The sequence below is a fragment of the Drosophila pseudoobscura genome, chromosome 2 (assembly GCF_009870125.1).
Source record: "Drosophila pseudoobscura strain MV-25-SWS-2005 chromosome 2, UCI_Dpse_MV25, whole genome shotgun sequence".
Taxonomy (NCBI): Eukaryota; Metazoa; Arthropoda; class Insecta; order Diptera; family Drosophilidae; genus Drosophila; species Drosophila pseudoobscura.
In genome coordinates this window covers 13,743,502-13,764,309 of record NC_046679.1, presented here as the reverse complement: position 1 = coordinate 13,764,309, position 20,808 = coordinate 13,743,502, and the positions used below count along the sequence as shown (strand labels likewise).

Here is a 20,808-nt window from a genome sequence, read left to right as displayed (position 1 = left end):
TCACTATTAGAAAGTACATATATTTGTATTATCTACTACATACTATGTATAGTTAATGCCATTAATAACTAATTAAAACAACATAAAATCTACTGAATCTTTGCCTCATTTCGCATTTTTGTTAGTACTCTTCGGGCTAGTCCACGCCAGGCTGTGCCACTAAATCGTTTGTTGTTATCCGCGCTGCGACCAATGCCAAGGCGCATAGGAGCGCCTGGACTTGTCCCCCAGATTCTCGGACTCCGACGGGATGGAGGTTCGCCGTGCTGCCCCCCGCCCATGTAGCCGAAGACGCCGTCCTCGAAGACGGTTTCCCCATTGCGGCCAAAGGCAGTGCCCATGTAACGATCACCCACGCCGCAGTCGAAGGAGCGATAGTAGGGATTCTGCTGGATGGGATAGAGTGGGGAAGGCGGCTCTCGGTCCTTTTTGCTGGTCTGTGTGCCTCGGTTTCCACTGCGAGCTTTGGGTTGCCTCTGAGGCTGCTCGGTGCCTGCGGGAGGCGTGACATTAAAGTCGAACTCCATTTCGCTCTCGCTGGTGTCCGTCAGGACCAGATGGTCGGCACAAGGGGCTATGCAGTGGCGCTGGCACTGCTTGTCAAGGGCGGAAGCCAGCTGCTTCTTCTCTAGGGTGTTGCGGCAGGTGCACATCATTAGCGTCTGGTGGCAGGTGCACTTTCTGAAGCCCTTTTCCTTGAGAATCCGTTTGATCTTCCGCAGCGCCACGGCCAGCTCACTCTTAACCACCCGGAAGATGATGGGCTTCTGCCGCATCCCGAGCGTGCCCAACGGCCGGAGGGTGATAAAGATCTCCCCGTTCTTCTTGCAGACATTGAGCACCGGCTGCTGTAGCTCCTTGGCCAGTTCCTCGGCCTCAGCATCCTTGCACTTCTTAAAGGCCGACTCTTGTTTGTCTAGGAGAAAAAACTTCATCAGCTGTACGATGGGCCGCCGGATGGCGCCGGGTCGCCAGCCCATCTCGCAGGCTTCATAGCTCTTGTTCCATGACCAGCCGTGGTCTCTGGGCACTCCTCCTTGCTGGCGAACGCAGTATTTGTGGCGGCCAGTCACGGTGCGAGTGTTGAAGGGGAGCTTGGGGCCTGGGCTGTAGAGAGACTTCTTCATCGTCTGTGCCTTGCGGATATTCTTGTCATCATCTTTGCCCGACGTCTTCGGCTCCATGATTTTCTTCACTTCGCAGTTCTCATCGAACTCGTATATCCTTTTATTGTCCTTGATGTCGTAGATGTCGCGTAGCTCAGAGAAAACCTTGGCCAGATGGGGTCCGCAGTCCTCGTTACTCGACTTGTTAACGACGCAAAAGTCTTCGGGCGGCTGCGGCTCCACCTTGGGACACTTGGCCTGGACTTGGTTCGTCTGGAAGATGTCTGCGCATAGTTTCCGGATGCGACAGTGGGCACAGAGCTTCCCGAATTTGCAAGTGCAGCGGCAGGGAGGACACTCGTCAGTGCCACCTGCATCGTTGTCCTTGTCCTTGACTGCCTTTTCGCAAGGATCCACGCAGTAATCGTCGATCGTGGCCGGTGGCTTGCCGAGGAACTCGAGCAGTATCTGGTCGGCCGTCAATTTCTTCTCCTTGTGCCGGTCATCTACCACGGGCATCGGCTTGATGCCACACTTTGGGCAGGACGCAAATTTTGGCATCCAGGACATGTTGGTCAGGCACACGGGACAGAAACGGATGGGCTTGATCTCCGGCTTCTTTCCGTCGCAGTCTGCAATGGGCATTGGTATATGGTTCTGATCGCAAAAGTCGGGCTTCTGTTCCTGACGAGTCGGCAGATACGAAAAGCAGGGCAGATGGGGCTCTCCTGGCATTTTCAGATCCACGGGCATGTGTGTGTCACGACAAGGACTCATATCAAACTCATCCGGGTTCCGACAAGGCGGCTTTGGTGGTGGCGCGCAGCCCGTGGACCTGGTTATGGAGTCTATTAGCTGCTCATACTCCACGGCCATTTTCTGCAAAGGTTTAAAAGATAGTATTATCAATGGGAGCTCTGATCTTACCTCGCACCCACCTTCAGTTCACAGCAAGCCGGAATTCCAGATAGTTTGTCCGTCGTCAGTTTGTTGGGATTAAAGGTGCCGGCCTTCTGACTGTGATATCGCTGCAGATCCAGGCGCAGACGCTCGTCACCCGGCTCTGAATCCATGGCATCTAGGCAGGGATCGCAAGGACTGGGACAGTGCTGGGATTCGCCCATAACGAACATTATGTCCTGCGGATTGATGCTTTTGTCCATGTTCCGCTGGCATTCGCTCTCCCCTACCCTGCGGATATTTGGAAGAAGCAATTTACTAGGTCTGGATCACTATGGGGGAAAGGACTCTTTACGTACTTCGGCTGCTCATTGCAGCGGATGACAAGGCGGCAGAGGACCTCCAGCCTACCAGCCGGCTCTCCCCCTTTAGACAAAACGCACGTGTCCACATGGATGATGTCACTCATCTCTCGTTCGATAAGCTCTGTGACCATGGTAGGGAAGGATGTCTGTCCGCTGCCCACAGCGCGATCATTGTACTTTACCACGAATGTCATGCCGCATTCCTCGAGAGTTTTGCGTAAGGCATTGGGCTCCGTCTGGAACTCGGTGCCGCTGCCCGGCTTGAACTCGTTCACATTGATCCGGCTCGAGGTGAGGGTCAAAGGCGTGCGATTGAAGTTCACATCGATCGCCAGCCCCTTGGGGTCGGTTATTTCTACGCCCTGTGCCTCCAAATTGGTCACCACGACGTCAAAAATAAATGTCGGTGGTGGCTCCTTCATCGTGGGCCTTGGTTTCTCAACTGGCACGGCCTCAGCCGGTGGCTCGGGCGCAGGTACTAACGTCGTTGAGCGGGACTTGGATTTTCGTTCCTTCTTCTTTGCCATGGTGATTAAAAATTTTGTTTACTTCATAATTTGTTCAAATACTATTTGTAAAATTTTGTAAGTATGTTATTTGTAGTTCAGGGCCGTCAGGGTTAACATAACCTAACCTAGCCTATTTGTAGTTCGACTACTTCGATGATTCGAATGGGCATCAACTTTTATGATTAACAAACCGAGAGGGTGTGGGTCGCAGCTACGGCCGAGACTCTACATATGTATGCAGGCAGTATGGCTCTCCTTCGCCAGAAGGCGCACACATTCATGAAAAAGGGTGTGTGAGAGCGAGAGATAGAAAATGAGTTGGTGCGTGGACGGCGTAGTGTAGTCCCTTCAGATTGATTTGTTCTTTCTGGCTATAATAATAATCCGATCAGTCATTCTCTATAGTTCTGTGCTTAGTTCTCTCGTATATTCAAAATTGTGGATGGCGCCCTTGAACAGTGTGATATCACAGGAGTCTGGATACAACATTTGGTTGCTCTAGCTTCATCCACTTTCCGCACAAATCTATTACACCCCAACACTTTTCTTGAATATTGGGTATAAAAAAACCTTCTTTCTTATTTATCTACTATTCACTGTTTATTTTATATTCTTTGCCCCATTTCGCATTTTTGTTAGTACTCTTCGGGCTAGTCCACGCCAGGCTGTGCCACTAAATCGATTGTTGTTATCCGCGCTGCGACCAATGCCAAGGCGCATAGGAGCGCCTGGACTTGTGCCCCAGATTCTCGGACTCCGACGGGATGGAGGTTCGCCGTGCTGGCCCCCGCCCATGTAGCCGAAGACGCCGTCTTCGAAGACGTTTTCCCCATTGCCGCCAAAGGCAGTGCCCATGTAACGATCGCCCACGCCGCAGTCGAAGGAGCGCCAGTAGGGATTTTGCTGGATGGGATAGAGTGGGGAAGGCGGCTCTCGGTCCTTTTTGCTGGTCTGTGTGCCTCGGTTTCCGCTGCGAGCTTTGGGTAGCCTGTACGGCTGCTCGGTGCCTGCGGGAGGCGTGACGTTGAAGTCGAACTCCATCTCGCTGTCGCTGGTGTCCGTGAGGACCAGGTGGTCGGCACAGGGGGCTATTACGCGGCGCCGGCACTCCTTGTAGATGGCTCGTTCTAGGAGTCGCTTCTCCCGCGGACTTCGACATGTGCACATCATCAGCGTCTGGTGGCAGGTGCACTTGACGAAGCCCTTGGCCTTGAGGCTACGCTTGAGATCGCTCAGAGCTAGGGCCAGCTCGCTCTTGACTATCTTGAAGGTGATAGGATGCTGCTCCATTCCCAAGGTGTTGAGCGGCCGCAGCGTCACGAAGATCTCGTGGTTTCGCTTGCACACGTTGAGCACGGACTGGTTTTGTTTCTCCATCTCATTGTTCTTCTCCGCTAGCTCCTGGCAGACGCTGAACGCGCTCCGCTGCGCTTCTTGATCCAGGAAGAACTTCATCACTCTGCTGGTGGACCGCGCAATAACACCGGGACGCCAGCCATACTTGCGAGCCTCATCGGTGTTCATCCAGCCCCAGCCGTGCCGCCGGGGGACGGCTCTATCGCTGGACAGGCAAGTTTTGTGGCCAGCCTTTTTTGGGGCCCCCCTGTCACCCAGAGAGATCCCAGCACCCCCGCTCACCGGGGCCTCCTGCCCTTGCTCTGACCGTCTATTGGAGGGCATTATCAGATGGGACTGAGTGCAGCGCGCTTGCAGCTCGGCGGCCTTCCGCGATTCGTCGATCTGATAGAGATTGATAAGTTCGGAGAAGACTCGGGTGAGGTAGGGACGACAGTTCTCCGGTGGATTGGTGATCACGCAGAAGTCCTCACCCGTCTGCGGCTTAGGGCACTCCTTGGCCTTGGCCTCCTTGGCGCTTTCACGTGGCTGGAATACGTCCTCGCAGAGCTTTCGTATGCGGCAGCGAACGCACATTTTTCCGCTTGTGCAGGTGCAGCGACAGGGCTTGCATCCGTCACCGTCCGTCTCCTGCAATTTCTTATCGCAGGGATCCTTGCAGAAGTCCTCGTCTCCTGACAAAGTGTTTCGCTTTCGCAGCTGCTCCTCAATGATCATATCCGCTGTCAGCTCCCCTGTGTGCCGCTTCTCCGTCACAGGCATGGGCTTCGTGCCGCAGTTGGGGCATGCGGCGAACTTGGGCAGCCAGGACATGGCGTGCAGACAAACGGGGCAGAATCGGATAGGCTTGATGCCAAACTCTTCCGTATCGCCCATTGGCACGGGAATCGTGCGTTTTTTTTGCTGATCGAAGGACACCCGGCAGGGTGAATCCTCTTTGACTGGACGCACAATACAGGGCGATGGCTTCAGGTCTTTGACACTATCGGCCACCGACTGAATGATTCCCGCATACTTGTCTGTAAGCTGGCGCAGGTGTCCAAGACAGGGCTTCTCCTGCGGTTCGGGTTCATCATAGTCGATCCTCGAGTTCCGGCTGCGGTAACGCGAGAGATCCCATTGGAGCTGCTCATCGCCCGGCTCGGCCTCCAGGTGGTCGTCGCACGGATCCGAGGGAATCTCACACGGTTCGGCGGATCCTACCATGAACATGATATCCTGCTGGTTGATGGTTGGACCCAGATTGACACAGGAGGGACGTCTCTTGCTGCCTGTGTTGGGTCTAAGGAATGACATTGAGCTGAATATCCTTTGAGCCCTTCCCTCCAATACTTACTCTATGGGTGGATCCTCGCATTTGATGGTGAGGCGCAGCATGATTTCCAAGACGCCGATGATTTCATTATTGCGTAGCAGGCTGCAGGAGCCGCCGTACATCAAGTCGCTCATGGGGTTGTCGATGCGGTCCGTGAAGTCATCGGGGAACTGTACCTTGCCGGTGCCCAGAGTCCTGCCGGCAAGGCGAACGGTGATGGGAAGCCCATTGGCCGCCAGAGTCTGCCGCAACGATTTGGGGTTGTCTATGAAGTCGGTCTGACTTCCGGCCGGGAACTCACGGACGTTGATGCAGCTGGAGGTGAGGGTAAGGGGCACCTTGCCAAAGTGCATGGACACCTGAAGATGCTTGGGTTCGCTGATGTCGTCATGGGGCAGCTCCAAGTGGCTCACGACTATGTCGCACAGGAAGTTGACTGCCATGGCTGCTGTCGTATGTGACTCAATGGAAAATTTCGTCGGCAAATTAAAAATATTTCAACTAGAAAAGTAAGTGGAAAGCTTTTTCCTCAATTTTAATGCATTCCTTAAAAGTGTCTAAGAGTAAAACTGTAAAACATAATGAAAAGAAAATAATCTGAAATGTATTGAATGACTTTAATGTCGAAGATTCAAACCCAAGTGCCTGTCATCCTGTGGGAAACCCAAATCGAAAGCTTCATTACCAGCGCTGACCTTCGGTGACCTCTTGCTCTCTGGCGCCACAGGACACTGCAGAGTGTAGAGGGTGTCTGGCTCTTGGCCAAGGCGAAAAAAATGTTATTCTAATTACTTGGAGCAGACCCTTCCAGGACACTCTTTAGCCTGTTGCACCGGAGAGGGCATTACCCTAAGCCCTTGGCTAGGGGCTACTTTTACTCCCTTAGTTTCACCCCTATGTTGAACCTTTAGAAATTTATTACCTCGGGTTACCACTGCACTGGGCGAAAATGTGTTCGGAAACTAAGAAAACATATCTTACCCTCTTACAATATCCCCGAAGTGTTGCCTCAGTGTACAGGTTTTGAAAGCGGCTAAGCACGCAAGGCATGCCACTGCCACGCCCACTAAAGTGTGCCACAATTTATCATATCAGCCCGCTCACATGCTTATCTAAATTAAGTTCAATTTTAATTAAATTTCGCGCATTAAGGCGACGCCTATCGGTTTTCTGGCAGCCTGCAACTCTCCACTCCCGTCTCCCCTCATCAAAGTATTTAAATTTGCAAAGGGGCTGGGGCTGGTGTTGATAGGAGGGAGGTGTTGCAGAGGAAACATTGGAAAATATCCCCAAAAATGCTGAACCACAAAACGAAAACGATTTTCGAGGGAAGAGAGGAGAGCAAAACAGAATAGACTCTCCCCGACTAACTAAGCCGATTTAATTGGATACAAATTAGTGCAGCCAAGTGGGTGGGTGTCCAGGGGGGGCTGCCCGATTAGGGGGAGGATGGTGGCTCGAGGGGATGGTGACCAAACAATATCAAATTGGTTCCATGGGCGCATTTCGTTTCTATGTATATGTTTGGTTTGTCGAGTGTTTGGCCGGTTTCTGCTGGCCAAGTGGAAACCACTCGTGCATAAATTATCCAAAACTAGTTGGGACCTAACGATACTCTAACCGAAGGCAGAGATCGTCGATGGAGAGGGGATGATCCAGCATACACTACCAGCACCAAGCTTTAGTATCCTACATGTAAGAAATCCTTGAAGCGATTGGTAATCATCCAAAGTTGGCTTGAAACTAAGAGTTCTTTACTATTGCTTGGGCTGTTATTCGTCTCTTAAATCACTCACATCACATTACTGAATGCCTAGATAGGCATATTCGGGCTCATAGTCTAATCGGTACATTCTAACCATATCCATTCAAAATGTTGAAACATTTGTAAGGGTATACACCCTTTTGTGCCAGAAAATATCCTCCTTTGATTGCAGCAAAATTTTAGCCCGACTTTGCATAAATGTGTTCGCCCACAAAACGTGTGAAAATGGCAACGGGAGAGTGCTGGCCAACATTTTCGTGCGGCACAATTGGCTTTCCTCTGATCGAAAACGTTGCATTAATGGCTTCTTAATTAGTTGGCCATTTTGTCATGTAAAGCAATTGCAAAACAATTTTCGACATTGTCAGAGTTTCGATCGAGTATCAATCGAGTGGCCCCCAGAATTCCCCATGGAGATTGTCTCTGGTCAGAATTTGAAGACTGAATGGCCATCGAGTGGTGGACCAAATTGCTGATGTGTCTAATATCCAGCCTTGGATTGCATAACTGATTTGCTGAATCACTTTTGAGTGAGTTTTCCAATGCACTTTGTCCCCATTCATTTGCATATTTGTGCCACAAATTCCACATCTTCATTCGGGCAGCAATTTAATTGCTTTGCCAAATTAATGTCTGGACTCAAAACAAATGCCAAGCACTTTGCTAAGCCAAAAAACCAAACCAATTAGAATTTCTTACAGACACAAAGCTCTCTCTAACTCCTCTAACTCTGTTTTTGTCTTTCTGTGTGTGTGAATGGGACAGTGTGATATGGCCCGAAGCATGTTGGCCATAAGTAGAGTTTAATGAATCCTTTTGGATAAACAATAAAACAGTTGCAAGCTCGCAAAACTTATTCCAATTCTCTTTCGGCCATGGCCCTGACAGTGGCAGAGGGGTCACAACCACATACCATTCCCACAAGTAATCGTAATTGGTAAGAGGGAGAGTGCGAGTGTGCATTTCGAAATGCTTTTTTGGGCGCTTTTGTTCGGTTTTCGCACGTTACGTATACGCCACAAGTACAAGGCACATGGCGTATGGCACCTCTTCGCTCCTCTTCGCCTCCTGCTCTTTTGGGTGGCGGTGCCTGTGGCTGCATCTAACCCACTGATTCTGTCTAAGAGCATTGCTGATGTGGCTGCCTCTGGTGCTGCTTCTGCTGCTTCTCCTGCTGGTAGACAAATGAGCACTGCCATTAAATGCGTTTGAAATATGCTGGCAAATCCCTCACAGCTGCAGCTGGAGTTGGAGGTTGGAATTCTGCTATCCAATAAATCTGCGAATGCTGAAAATGGAAGTGAGATGGTTCTGGTCTTTGAGAGACTGAGAACTTACTCGTTCTACCCAAAGTGTTACATCATGGCGGATGGTAGGCTTTCTAAGCCAAAGCAACGCCTGCTCTGTTCTTTTTCCGCTGCAGATTTTCCGGCTCCCAGAACTTTAAGCTGCATTGCGCCCAATATTGATTTTCTTTAAGGTATCGCTTCCATCTCTTCTGAAAGCATATCCATTCAGGACTTACTTGGGCTAATACTCGTACCTTTTTGGCTGTCAAGCTTCGCTTTGCCTGATTAGAATTTGACTTCAATTTTGGTATTTTTCTGCCCTTTGCAGATAAGCAAAAGGTTGGGATTTTTATGACAATTTTTGCTCATTTTAATGGCCTAGCTTGTGGCTCCCCCTCGCTTTTCTGGCCTGACTGCCTCAAGGATGTTTGTCTGCTCCACACACACACATCTTGCCCCTCCTCACCTCACATGTGGGGGAAAAGGCAAGTGGGTTCATCTATTTTTTATTTGGCCTTTGCCAGATGCTTCAATATCATTTGTATACCCACAACACACTCGTATGTAGGGATGTACATATCTGCCGGGAAGCAGCATTATATTCAAGCAAATTTCAATATTGACTCGACTGTCTGTCTCCCGTCCCATATCTTTGTGCGAAACTCTCTTAAGCGTTAAAAGTGGAAGAAAAAATCGAAAAAAGCAAACTCCAGGTAGAGTCAAATAATTGAATATTTATTCGAATTTGAACTTCATTTTGCTTAGTCCTCCGGCTTTGAGGAGGCCGCTATTGTTAAGGATCCCGTATTTTTCCCAACATAAAGTTAAATTACATCCGCCGCTTGACATAGTATTGCATGCAAAAGTGGGAGTTGATAATTCAAAAGATGCTCTCACAAGATACATTTTTCGCCGTCGCATAAATTTAGCACCTTTCATTCGGTAACATTTCAAAATGCATCTCTGACAATGATTTTTCGCCGCTGGAAGGAACCAATTGAATAGGACGTGCTCTTTTTCCACACAATTTGTATCGGGGGTGCATTGCAGTGGGATTTTTTCCCACAAATCGTTTGTATAATGCTCAGAATATAGCTATACCATTTGCTTCCACGTTGCCATTAGCTGTCGGTGAAAAATGTTTCGTTTAGCATCAGCTTACGAAGAGGGACAATTTTAGCTGGTACCATCGATGGCTTCTGACTATCTGCAGGCGACCGCAAAGCGGAAATTAAAACTTCTGGCCCGACAAGGCGAGAATGAACGTTCTTGTGCATGTTTGTGCCTGTTTGTTTGCTCGCCTGTGCATCCTTAGACCCAGAAACATACACACACCTACACACAGTGGAGAGCGGGCTAGGAAAAATCCCAAACCAAACAAATAATATTCGTTTGCGGTCCTGTGTGTATTGGTGTTTGTGTTATTGAATTCCGGAAAATTCTCTTTTAATGAACTCGAAATTCCTTGCACATGCTGCGCCAGGAATCCCATCACTATTCTCTGCCGCAGAGGCAGAAACCTGGACACTGACATGTCGATATATCTACACGTTGCCGGGGTGGGAATTTAATTTTGGAAAAATGCTAGCACTTACCTGGTCTAGAAACCCAATGGAGATGCGACATGACAGAGAGACTGCTGCGATAATTGAATCAAATTGGAAATTTCTTTTTCATTGAATATTCGTACATTTTTCAGTTTTGCAAAAGAAACCCGAGGCGATGCGATCGATGAGGGGAGGCTGGAAATGCAATTAACTAAAAGCCAAATTCATGCTTATCAATATTTTTCAGTATTTATTTAAGTATTTCTCACTTTGCTAGGTATTTTCTGGGGATAAACTTAGATCAGAGCTTATTAATTTATACAGAACAGGTGAAGCACAAGAAAGAGCCAGGTGCAGGTTGGAGAGGTCACAACTTAAGTTAGGAGTACACCAGGTGTTCTTGACCTTAACATATACAGATTATACACAGACACATTTACGGCTAATTCTTTGGAATGTTCCTTTAACCTTTAACCATTTTATTGGGCTGTGGGGCTACATAACGCACACACATTGAACTATTTACTGATTTACTGATTCATTTATTTATAGTTTAATTCATACTTTATTTATATCTCTAGACAGTAACAATGAACTACAATTTTCGACTACAGATTTGGTTTATGCTTTCTGATTTCAGATTTCTGATTTACGAATACTCGTATGTATGCATGTGTATGTGTGGGATGAGATTCAATAATTTACAAGTTAATTTGTGTCTATTCGGATTACCAGTATTGTATTTGTATGTTGTTCTTGTTTAGACTATTAAATGCTTTCAGCATAATTGTAGCTTAACTCTTAGATTTAAACACCCACAGAACAGGAGCAGGAGCAGGATAGCGAGTAGAGTACGAGTACTATCTGCTCCCAAATGGCTCGTTCAATTTTCTAGATACTTGGTATTCACATACACACATATGTCCATAAATATATATAGTATATACTCGTGTATGCAGGATTGCAAGTTGTTTAGGTTGGGTTTAAGTTTACTTAGAGCTAGACAAACGTTCAAGTTTCACTTAGCGCTTTCAAGGGATCGATCCTTAGTAAATTCGAAAGTGGGAGAGCAAGAGGTACAAAAGAGCCTTACATACATACTCGTACATTACATACACATCTTTATTTAGTTTCGTCCTTCGATACAAGACTTTGCCATTTAGCTAATATCTAAAACATGTTGTAGTTTTTGTTTCCGCTTCCGCTTTAATTTGCTTAGACTCTATGTTGGTTTTGGGCTTTCCCCCCAATTGATAGTTCTTTGGTTTGATATTCATTCGGGTGAGTGCACACAATCTTCGCTTGTTATTTACATAATTCAGGTTACCGCCTACGGGAGGGGAAAGTACAGTTTACACAACGCAATCACCTTAAGGTACAACATAACTAGTATTAGTAAAGTATAGGTACGGAATTCCCATGGCTGAGTCTCTTTGAGTATCAGTTTGAGTTTCAGTTTCTCTGTGTTTCAGTGTTTCGGGGTTTCAGTGTGCGTGATATGTGGGTGGGGCTGCCTCTGAGAAACGTCAGATAATGTTTGATAATTAATAATTCACAAGTTATCAGATATGTTCCACTGACTAATGTGGGATGTTTCTGGCTTTCCTGTTGGCATTTTCCTCCAATCGCTGCCATGCTCGGTATAAAAATGTGGCACTGCCGCATCCGGCGGATGTTTCCCCCACCTGACATATAATGCGGAAATGCATTTCTGAGCCACGGGGGATATCATCTAGCAGCTCAGCCTCGGTTCATTTCAGTTCAGTTCGTTTTAGATGTAGGAATGTGTCAGCTTTTGTGTCAATTGTGTTGCCATTAAACTATTGCACATCGACAGAACGGAACCACCAACAGATACACTCGTTTCCGCTCTGACTGCTCTCATATTCGAGCATGTCAGCCATTCTGTGACATGTTATCTTCCCGATGCCAGAGCCAAAGTTTCATTGCTGCCTAAAAAATGTTGCCACAAGTCCATGAAGGCTGCTGCTGCACCACCTACACCACTATGGAAGAGCTGTAGGAAACTTGCACAGAACTTGACAGTTTTTAGCGCTTAATGCAGGAAAGCCAGCTGTCAGCTGCAGTGCCAGAGGAACAGACGACTAAGTGGCTTCCATTCACTTTGCTGACCAGAAAGGAGGAAGGAAAGAGGAAGTTGGTGGCGGCACGAGGTCCATTAGATAATTTGATGATTGCGACGACACTCATCCAGAGGACAAAGACGGTTGTGGATAAAAGTAGAGATAATATCCTGAAATATTTCCATATTTTTTATGTACGTAACACTTGTAGCTGGGATATTCACAGCTTATACATTTTGGATTATATAAATGCACGTTTCTTTGCTATACGATATATCCACAAATAAAAAGTTTCTTTTGTTTTTAAAGCCAGAATGAACGCAAATGTTTCCACCAGCAATGCAATCGATATTCTCTTTGACATATTGTTTCCACTTTCTGCAAGAGCGTTTTTTGAAGAGATAAATCCTTGATTGTCAGCAATTGCCTCGAAGCATCTCGTGAAGCATTTAAGCCTTTTCGGATACAGTTTAGAGTGCTTTTGAAGGCCTGTCTGTGGTTGCAATAAATGATTCGATATTTGGGCATTTTCAGAATTTTCACCATCAAGATTCATAGTTTATTTATGCGAATCTTTAAGCCGGGCAGTGGGAACAATTTGTGCAGCCATTTGCTGCTTGCTGTTTGCCTCTTTGCACTTTTTGTATTCTACTGAAAACATATTTGCCAGAATTTATTTATGCGTGTAAACAAAAGTGTTGGGAAAGGCCCAGAGCCAGAGCCTGGCTGAGGCTATACATGGATCATGTATGGATGGATGGATGGATGGATGGTTGGTTGGATGGATCCGAGGATGAATGAATGGGGACTATGCAGATGGCGGGCGTGTCAGGCAAGAATCGCAGCCTGTTTCACGGCAATCACTCAGTGCATTGTTTGCACTGCTCCGCTTTTATTTTCGCTGCAACAACAGAAACTCTTCGCCAAAAAACCAAACAAAATACGAAGCGAAAAAGAAAAGGGCGGACCAAATATTAAGTAAACAAAAGAAAAACTGAAAAAAAGCCAGTGGGAATGCGGGTGGGAGTGAAAAACATTTTACCATTTCACTTTTCATTGCGTGCCATCGTAAAATGAAAAGTAGTGCGAAATATTTGAGCGGAATCTATGTCAGCAGTTCTTCCATTTTCCTCCTCAATGCTGACGAAGCTCGTAAAAGTGTGGAAGCCTCGTAATTTTTATGCGAGTACCAGTACTCGAATGAGTACTCGGGAGTTCCAGAAGAAGAAAACGGCGCAACTGGCTGTCGAGTGGCCCGTTCAGCTTCATTTAAGTTGGAAGCTTTCTTCCTTCCTTCCCTTGCACTTTTCCATTTCTCTGTTGCACCGAAACTGATCTAATTAGACAGCGGGGGGCACTCAGAGCGTATTGAACTGCTTGAAAAACTTCGGAGCTAACTTTTCCATAATGATTATTGAACACTGCCGGACACAACAAAGTGGAGAGCAATCAAAAAAATTTCCACAAGTTTGTTCCCACCGAAATATTGCATTGTGGGAAATGGTTCAATAGTTCATTTGACAGGGAACAAACTTATTTAGAAAATGGCAAATTATTAACTATTTGACAATTAGATTGGCCATTGGAGAAGGCCACAAATGAAGTCTGACAAATGTATGGAGCAAGAAGTCATCACATAAACATTTCCCAAGGACCACAACTCCGCTTGATTAATGGGGATCTTTAAGGAAAGGAAAGTCAAGCAGCCATCATGATTGATATCAGTGTCCTGCCAGAGACAGAGCGAGGGTCCACTCCGCTAGCCAGCAGCGGGAGGCATTCCTACACCCCATCTCTCGGCAATTTGTGTGGTTCAAAAGCCAGGACGTCTAAGCCCCAGCTAATGAAAATGTGAATCAGCAGTAAACGCTCTAAAAATTCCGCCAGCTTAATAGCCAATTAGCGCTACAAAAGGGACAGAGCAGGAGACTGATGAGGAGGCCTAGATTTCAATAAAGTGTCTTTTCTGCCAGACAGAGGAGTCCCTCTACTAATGCAAAAGAATGGGCCTCCTGCTGCTCTACTCTGCTCTTTTGATCCTACTCCTGTAGCGCATAAATTACAATTAAGTGTAATTAATCATTGCTGAGTGGCCCCGCGGCACTTCGACATCGACATCCACATCCACATCCACATCCCTAGCCCCATCGGTGGCACAGCCAATCCAAGATGCCACAGCCGTTAGCGGACCAGCCGCCATTTGTTTGGCTGTTGTCTTATCCTGGGACAGTGGACAGGATGATGGGACACTCGAGTGGTTAGCCGCACGGCCACTTACCCGGAGCAAGGAACGCCCTGACGCAGCAGGAACAGCTGCATCAACGACCATTTCCCAATGCAGGTGTGTTACTCTTAACACCTGATGGACAAAAAATACCAGAACACCATGAAGACATCGACGAGCTCGTGGATTACTACCTGGGGGCGTCGCATATTAATTCGAATTCAAAAATTGTATAACAGTGAAGTCTATATCCCATTTTTTCCCTCGATATTAATGACGACGTTTTTATTTTGTTATCCGTTCATTAATCAGGAAACCATAACGTAATATAATTACAGCCAAATCAAGCTCAAGGATTATGCCAAAACAAAATAAAACAAATTAGGCTAAAACACGTGCTCCAACCACACTTTAACCTTCATAAGAAAATATAGTAATTACCATAAGTGACCATGATAAGGGTGCCCTGCACAGTAGCTATTTGAGTCAAGAATATAATTAAGGAGAAGTATATATACTTCTCTTGCCGAAAGAAAGATGCTTAAGTGTTAGTAAGCATTTAATAAGAAATAAAAATAATTAACATTAGTTCGGCTTGAGGGTATCCTTAAAAGAAAAGGGAAATTACCCACAAACTATTTTTATCCTGGGGTCAGTCAATGGCACTTGGCCGTTAGAGGGTTAATGGGAGTGGAGTGGGCCAAAAGAAGGAAAATGAGGAAATGGCTCATGTCTGCTGGTCGCTGGTGGCTGGTCAGGTCGTACGTTCTGCACTAGTTGGCCAAGGCAAAAGGCAAATCAATGAATGGAATGAAAGAGGATGAAATACACAGGAGAAGCCTCACACAGAGAGAGAAAGCAAATAAAAGGGAGAAAGAGAGGGGCACAGAGAAGCATAAAGAGACAGAGAAAGAGAGAGAGAGAGAGGAGAGAGAGCGAAGCGAGTGTGCTCCATCAGCGGCTCGTTCAGTTGGAAAAGTTATTGCGCCAGAAGTAATTCTATAAAGAAAGCTGTCAGCCTCTGCGCTGTGTGTCTCATTCTATCTCTCTCTCTTTCTGGATATACCTGTCTCTTTCATTGATTCTTTCTGTCTTTGTCGCTCGCTCAGTGGAATTTGCCTATTCAATGGGAGAACGAGTATTCCAGCATTCATTTTGCTAAACGAAACATTCACGCTATTTTAGTTCTTCAAAAATCTCTTGAATGGGGCTCTGTATGGGTATATAGTCTATATATACCTCTTCATATATCGGGAATCGATTTTGGGGTTAACAGCTATTTGTGGACTCGACCAGCGAGTTGAAGAGCTGTTAACGATGGCTAAAATATTCGATTACCAGCATCGAAAAGGGTTTGGTTTCGGGGGCACGGGCTCCCCAAGGAGTTTGGTTTTTTGGGCTGAATGAAACGTTTTTTTAAAAATAAACTTAATTTGATTAGTAGGGTTCACTCGGTCACACACACACACACACACGCACACATTGAGAAAGAAAGAGAACAAGAGAGCAACAGAAAGAGAGAGACAAAGGACAATTCTCAACCAAACAGAACAGAGAGAAATTCCGAAAATTGATTTTCCTTCAACAGTTTTATTTGCCAACATAATTTAATAATAAACTTTGGCACTTTTAGCCATGGCCCAGACCCCAGGACAATGTCAGGCGTATCCAGCCTGCCAAGGATTGAGGATTGAGTGGGGATTGAGAAGGGACCGGAGCGGAATGGAGTGTAGCGGAGGGGCTGCCAGCAGGGATGATGGGTTGGCAGGGCTGGGGGTTCACTGAAGCTTGAAATTTATGTTCACGCCTGCATTGTTGCCCCGCAGCTCTAGCAGGACACTTTCCATCAGCATCCCCATTCTCCCATCCGCCTGGTGGAGGCAGCCAGCTGTCAGGAGCACACGGACCAGAGGGCAACCACTGGACAGGGGTTTCGTTTTTAGTTTCGGCAGCAGATACCCGTACGAGCTCGACTTTAATTGGAAAATCATGGAGCAGCAACAGGAGAGAAACAATATTTTAACAAATAAATTACGTTTGAAGTTCTGGTGTGCTTGTGGGTCACCTTTTATTATCGTTCCATTTTGGTTTTCCCCAAAATATTTATCAATTAATTAAATGAAAAATGGGGACAGAGCAGAGTGTGTATACTGTTCACGTGCCAAAGCAAAACCAAATAATCCACATAAATCAATTGCAACATTTCGCCCCAACGATTAGTAAATTTCTTTGTTCTGATCATTGTACTCAAATCAAAATATTTTTCATGTTTGATTGGTTTTATTCAGCTTAATATGGATTAAATTTAATTTGATTTTTCCCTCATCATTTTGAGCGTGCTATTTTTGCTGAATTCATATTTTATTGCGTGGCAAGAGCTGAAATGTTTTTGTTTGCAGCTGTTGTACTTCCAAGTGTTATTCATCGAGGCGAAAATAATAGAGTCTGACACATTTGAGCTTTCCCATAACAATTTATAACAGAATTCCTAGCTCTCCTAAGCAGACACTTCCTTGCTTAAGCCCTTCCTACACTCCAGTCGAAAATTCTTAGAATTCTTGGCATCAATTAACACTCGAGGCTCGACAGTCCCGCATACTGTTTCCACCTTAAGAGGCGACATTTTTAAAGCCGCATCAGATATGCGGGCTTTCAGGCCTGCCTTTGGGGAACCTGGGGCGACACACCAGAGCAGACCAGACCGCCAACGACGACGACAGCGACGACGATGGAGTAATTCAATTTGGGTTTAAAATTGCAAACTGCAGGATCCGGCCCAAGGCGAGGGCGAGGGCGAGGGCGAGGGCGATGGCGTGGGCGAGGCCTTGGCAAAGAAGTGGGTGGGCATCGGCAACAGCCTGCCTCAGGGTCACAGAGTGGGAGGTGGGTAGTGGGCGGTTGCACGGCTCAGGGGTTTCTTTCCTCTTAATTAAAATGCATTACATGTGATAGCCGGGCATATAAAATCGATTGAGTGCTGTTTAAGCTGAGCAGGCCGCTTTCTGCTTGCTGCTTGCCGCTTGCCACTTGTCAGCCAGGATCGGAGTCAGAAAGTACAAGAAAAACGAGAAGGAGGTGGGTATTAATTAATGATTGTTATATTGAGTGAAGACCGGAATGCAAACGGACAGACTTCCAGGGACCGCCATCAGGCATCGTTTGTGGAGAAAGTTTTGCTTGAAATTGAATTTGTTTCCCAATTAAATTGCCGCAATTGAAAGAGCTGGCACTAAGCCCAAGTCGAGTTCATTTTGGATCTGCTGCTGGGGCTGGGGATGGGGCTGCAGCAGGGGCAACTCTTTCGGCGCAACAAAGAGCTGAATGCGACTATGGCACATAATTTTAATTGCAGACTGCGGCGGCAGGTGGGCTACAAGAGGCAGGGAAATCTGTCTAAACTTTTGCCGGCATTTGTTATTGTTGCAACGACTGCACAAAGTTTTTCCAGCGCAAAAGTTTTCCCTACTCTTCGCCACACCGCCCAACGTCAAAAAGAGGAAACTTTCTGCGGGGTGGCTGAGGCTGCAGCGCAGAGAAGATGAATATCAAATGCCAGTTGCTGGCCAAAGTCTTAGGGGCGGTTGAAAGTGCTTTAAGTTGCCAAATGTCAAAGATTGCGTATACGCAGAGGTTAAATGTCAAGTTCATTGCATCCATGTTCACATCAGTAACCACATTCACATCACCCTCCCACATATCCTCATCCGCTTTGTGCTTGGAATGCTGCCAAAATGTCCGGCTGTCAAGGTGTAGGTCAAGTCTGCTGCGCTTTGACCTCCGAAATTGAAGGAAACGCTCTCCTCTTTTTGAGCATCCCGCCAGATGGAGAGGTTTTCTGGTAATTTGCCTATGTAGTCTGATGGATTGTGCAGCCAAAGCCAGCCCAAATCCTGGCGCGTAAGCGAAAAAAGAAATTGTGATTAAAATTGTGTTTTTATGATCCATTGAGGCGTGTCTGGGGCTGAGCGCGGCATTAAATTACGGCCTCGACTTTGGCCTCGGCTCTTAGCTCCCGAACGTATAAATTAGCACGCCAAGCGTTGGTGGCAATAAAACGATTTTCGGGGGCATACGTAGCGTATACATTGCGTATACGCAATGCTGGCCAAGCACAAAGGCAGCTCAGACCGAAAGTAGGCTACAAAATGACACGCGCCTGGTCCGGAAACAGAAGGAGGAAGAGATACTGGCAGCACAGACTGTGTGTAAGATGAAACGGAAGGAATTTGTAGAAAGTCGTAAAGCAAAGTAAACACATAAAAATGCCAAATTATATATCTCACGTACAGCACATTGGAAGGACAGCAGTATGGTCGGTGGACAAACAACTGTTGATAGTTCTTGGTCCTTGGGAGCCAGGAGCTCTGTCAATCTCAGCTGAGCACTGACTAAAACCGAGCCAGCGGAATTCAATGCAAACAAAGGCAGGAGTCAGACCATTCATCCATCCATACAACCATCAATCAATCAATCAATCTAAGCCAGTCAATGTCAGTGCCAAATGTCCAAAATGGAAAGCGACCGATTGGCGCCCTGCCTGGCATTCAACATGCAATTTATGCGAAATGTTGACATTCATCGCCTGACTTTTTCGTCTTAAATATTTGCCAAAAAGTTCGGCACCAATTGCAAAGCCAAACAAATTGTGTGCAAGCAGATTTTAAAGTGGGCTCAAAGGATTGCCAATTGAACATAAATGCCATACATACAAAATGCGCACACGATAAGCTAAAGAATTACAGAGCTCTGAAAAAATCTACTCTCAAATGAAATGCTGGATATACGATGGATATGCTAACAATATTTAAAATTCCTCTTCGCATAAAATATTCATTTTAAATTCTTAAACATCTCTAGCAATTATTCATTCGATTTTTCTTTGGCAACCCATTAAAAATGGTTATCAAAAGTAGAACAATTTGCATTTAATGGGAAAAATAAGAGGCATCAACGCTGAAATTTGGAAAAGTGCCTCGAAGAACCAGTACTGAAGCTAAATTTCCTTCCTATTAAATTACGATAGCCTAAGCTAAAAGAAGGGAATAAATTGGCCCACGAGGGGGAATAAAAGAAAGGAAATAATGTTAATATTTCATCAAGCATTGATTTCCATTTTATGTAACAACCTTTTTAATAGCTTTACTTGAATCAAGTATAAGACAAGAAAGAAATAAAAAGAGGACAAAAAACCTTGGTTTAAATGACTAAAGTATTCTTCCAAGAAAGCATTTAAGCAAATTAAAAGACATAAGACTGGCAAGTACTCGTTCTTAGATATGTTTAAACGTTTAGAACCTATTACACATCAGAGTTTATATATGCCTGCAAATATTTAACTTAGAATGTCCCGTCCATTAAATGTGTTACGTAAGCCAAAAGCCAAACAATTTCCTCAGTCTCCATCGACCCCACAAACGAACCCATAGTATTAAAACTTTAGGTTCAACACTCGATTTCGATTGATGGCAAATATTTGTTTAATGCTCACTTATGCTGTTTTTAAATTGAACAAATTCAGTTTCAAATGAACTTTTTTCCTGCATTTCCAGTTTGTTTGCACTAAAATTGTAATTGTTTGTTGTTGCTTTTGGCATTGATGGCTGTTGTATGTTTGTTGAAAAGAATTTTTTTTCGGTTTGTTGGTTTTTTGTGGGGCAAATAATTGAATTCCGAAAGCAATTACGAGAAATCTGTTTATTTAAGCAACAAATAAGCAGCCTAGGCAGTCAGTCGAGCAGATGGATCAGACAACAGGGGCCTTCTCTTGCTCTCATTATATATATATATATACGTATAGATATCCCTCTCTCCGTACCTGCGGAGTAGTCTGGGGGTTTTTTTTGTGAAGCGATTATGGTAATAAAAGGGAAAATTCAGCTTGGCTTCGTTGGGCGTCCTTCGTTTTGAAGAATAAAGACAGCTTGGTATGCCTGTCACGTAGCCATCTAACATGAATCTGGCTAATACAATTAGAAACGGAAAAAGACAGGGAAAGAGAGAGGTAAAGATAGGGAAAGGGACACGTGGAACGACCGCCCTTCAATTGGGTTTCAGCCCTACAAATGTTTCAATTAAAATTCGCTCAAATCAAATGGTCGAAAAAAGCGCGTAACCTTTGAAAGTTCGTTCTCGGCGCAGTCAACGACAGCACAGGATTTTCACGATGATTGCAGCACAAAAGAAACTCGGAAAAGCCGGAAAAGCACCAATAGTCGCAGTGGCAATCGCAATCGCATGGCCTCGAGCAAATCGAAGATGAACAAAAGAAGCGCCGAACCCAAAGTGGAAAAAACAGGAAGCCAGATTACGGGAAAGCAGAAACAAAAGCGAAAGTCTGAGAGGCATTAA

At 45.8% G+C, this 20,808-nt stretch overlaps 2 protein-coding genes across 2 annotated transcripts; both read right to left on the bottom strand.

Moving 5' to 3' along the window:
* On the bottom strand, positions 1 to 3,006 carry LOC6897281 (uncharacterized). Its single transcript, XM_002137405.3, has 3 exons — positions 2,366 to 3,006; positions 2,045 to 2,297; positions 1 to 1,985 (listed from the first exon to the last, which is right to left on the bottom strand). The coding sequence occupies exons 1-3, from the start codon at positions 2,896 to 2,898 to the stop codon at positions 90 to 92; spliced, it is 2,682 nt and encodes an 893-aa protein (XP_002137441.2). The 5' UTR covers positions 2,899 to 3,006; the 3' UTR covers positions 1 to 89.
* A 459-nt stretch (positions 3,007 to 3,465) lies between these two features.
* Positions 3,466 to 6,161, bottom strand: LOC4801624 (uncharacterized). The gene is made up of 2 exons (XM_001358646.3): positions 5,573 to 6,161; positions 3,466 to 5,518 (listed from the first exon to the last, which is right to left on the bottom strand). Exons 1-2 carry the CDS (start codon positions 5,992 to 5,994, stop codon positions 3,481 to 3,483), a joined length of 2,460 nt encoding a protein of 819 aa, XP_001358683.2. The 5' UTR covers positions 5,995 to 6,161; the 3' UTR covers positions 3,466 to 3,480.
* Positions 6,162 to 20,808: the final 14,647 nt, after the last annotated feature.

Excerpts from the sequence above, each read along its gene's own strand:
- LOC6897281 (XM_002137405.3), bottom strand. The coding sequence starts at position 2,898 with ATGGCAAAGAAGAAGGAACGAAAATCCAAGTCCCGCTCAACGACGTTA. Across the intron at positions 2,298-2,365 it reads CGCTGCAATGAGCAGCCGAA|GGTAGGGGAGAGCGAATGCC; the intron begins GTACGTAAAGAG and ends AAATATCCGCAG. Across the intron at positions 1,986-2,044 it reads CGGCTTGCTGTGAACTGAAG|AAAATGGCCGTGGAGTATGA; the intron begins GTGGGTGCGAGG and ends AAACCTTTGCAG.
- LOC4801624 (XM_001358646.3), bottom strand. The coding sequence starts at position 5,994 with ATGGCAGTCAACTTCCTGTGCGACATAGTCGTGAGCCACTTGGAGCTG. Across the intron at positions 5,519-5,572 it reads TGCGAGGATCCACCCATAGA|ACCCAACACAGGCAGCAAGA; the intron begins GTAAGTATTGGA and ends GTCATTCCTTAG.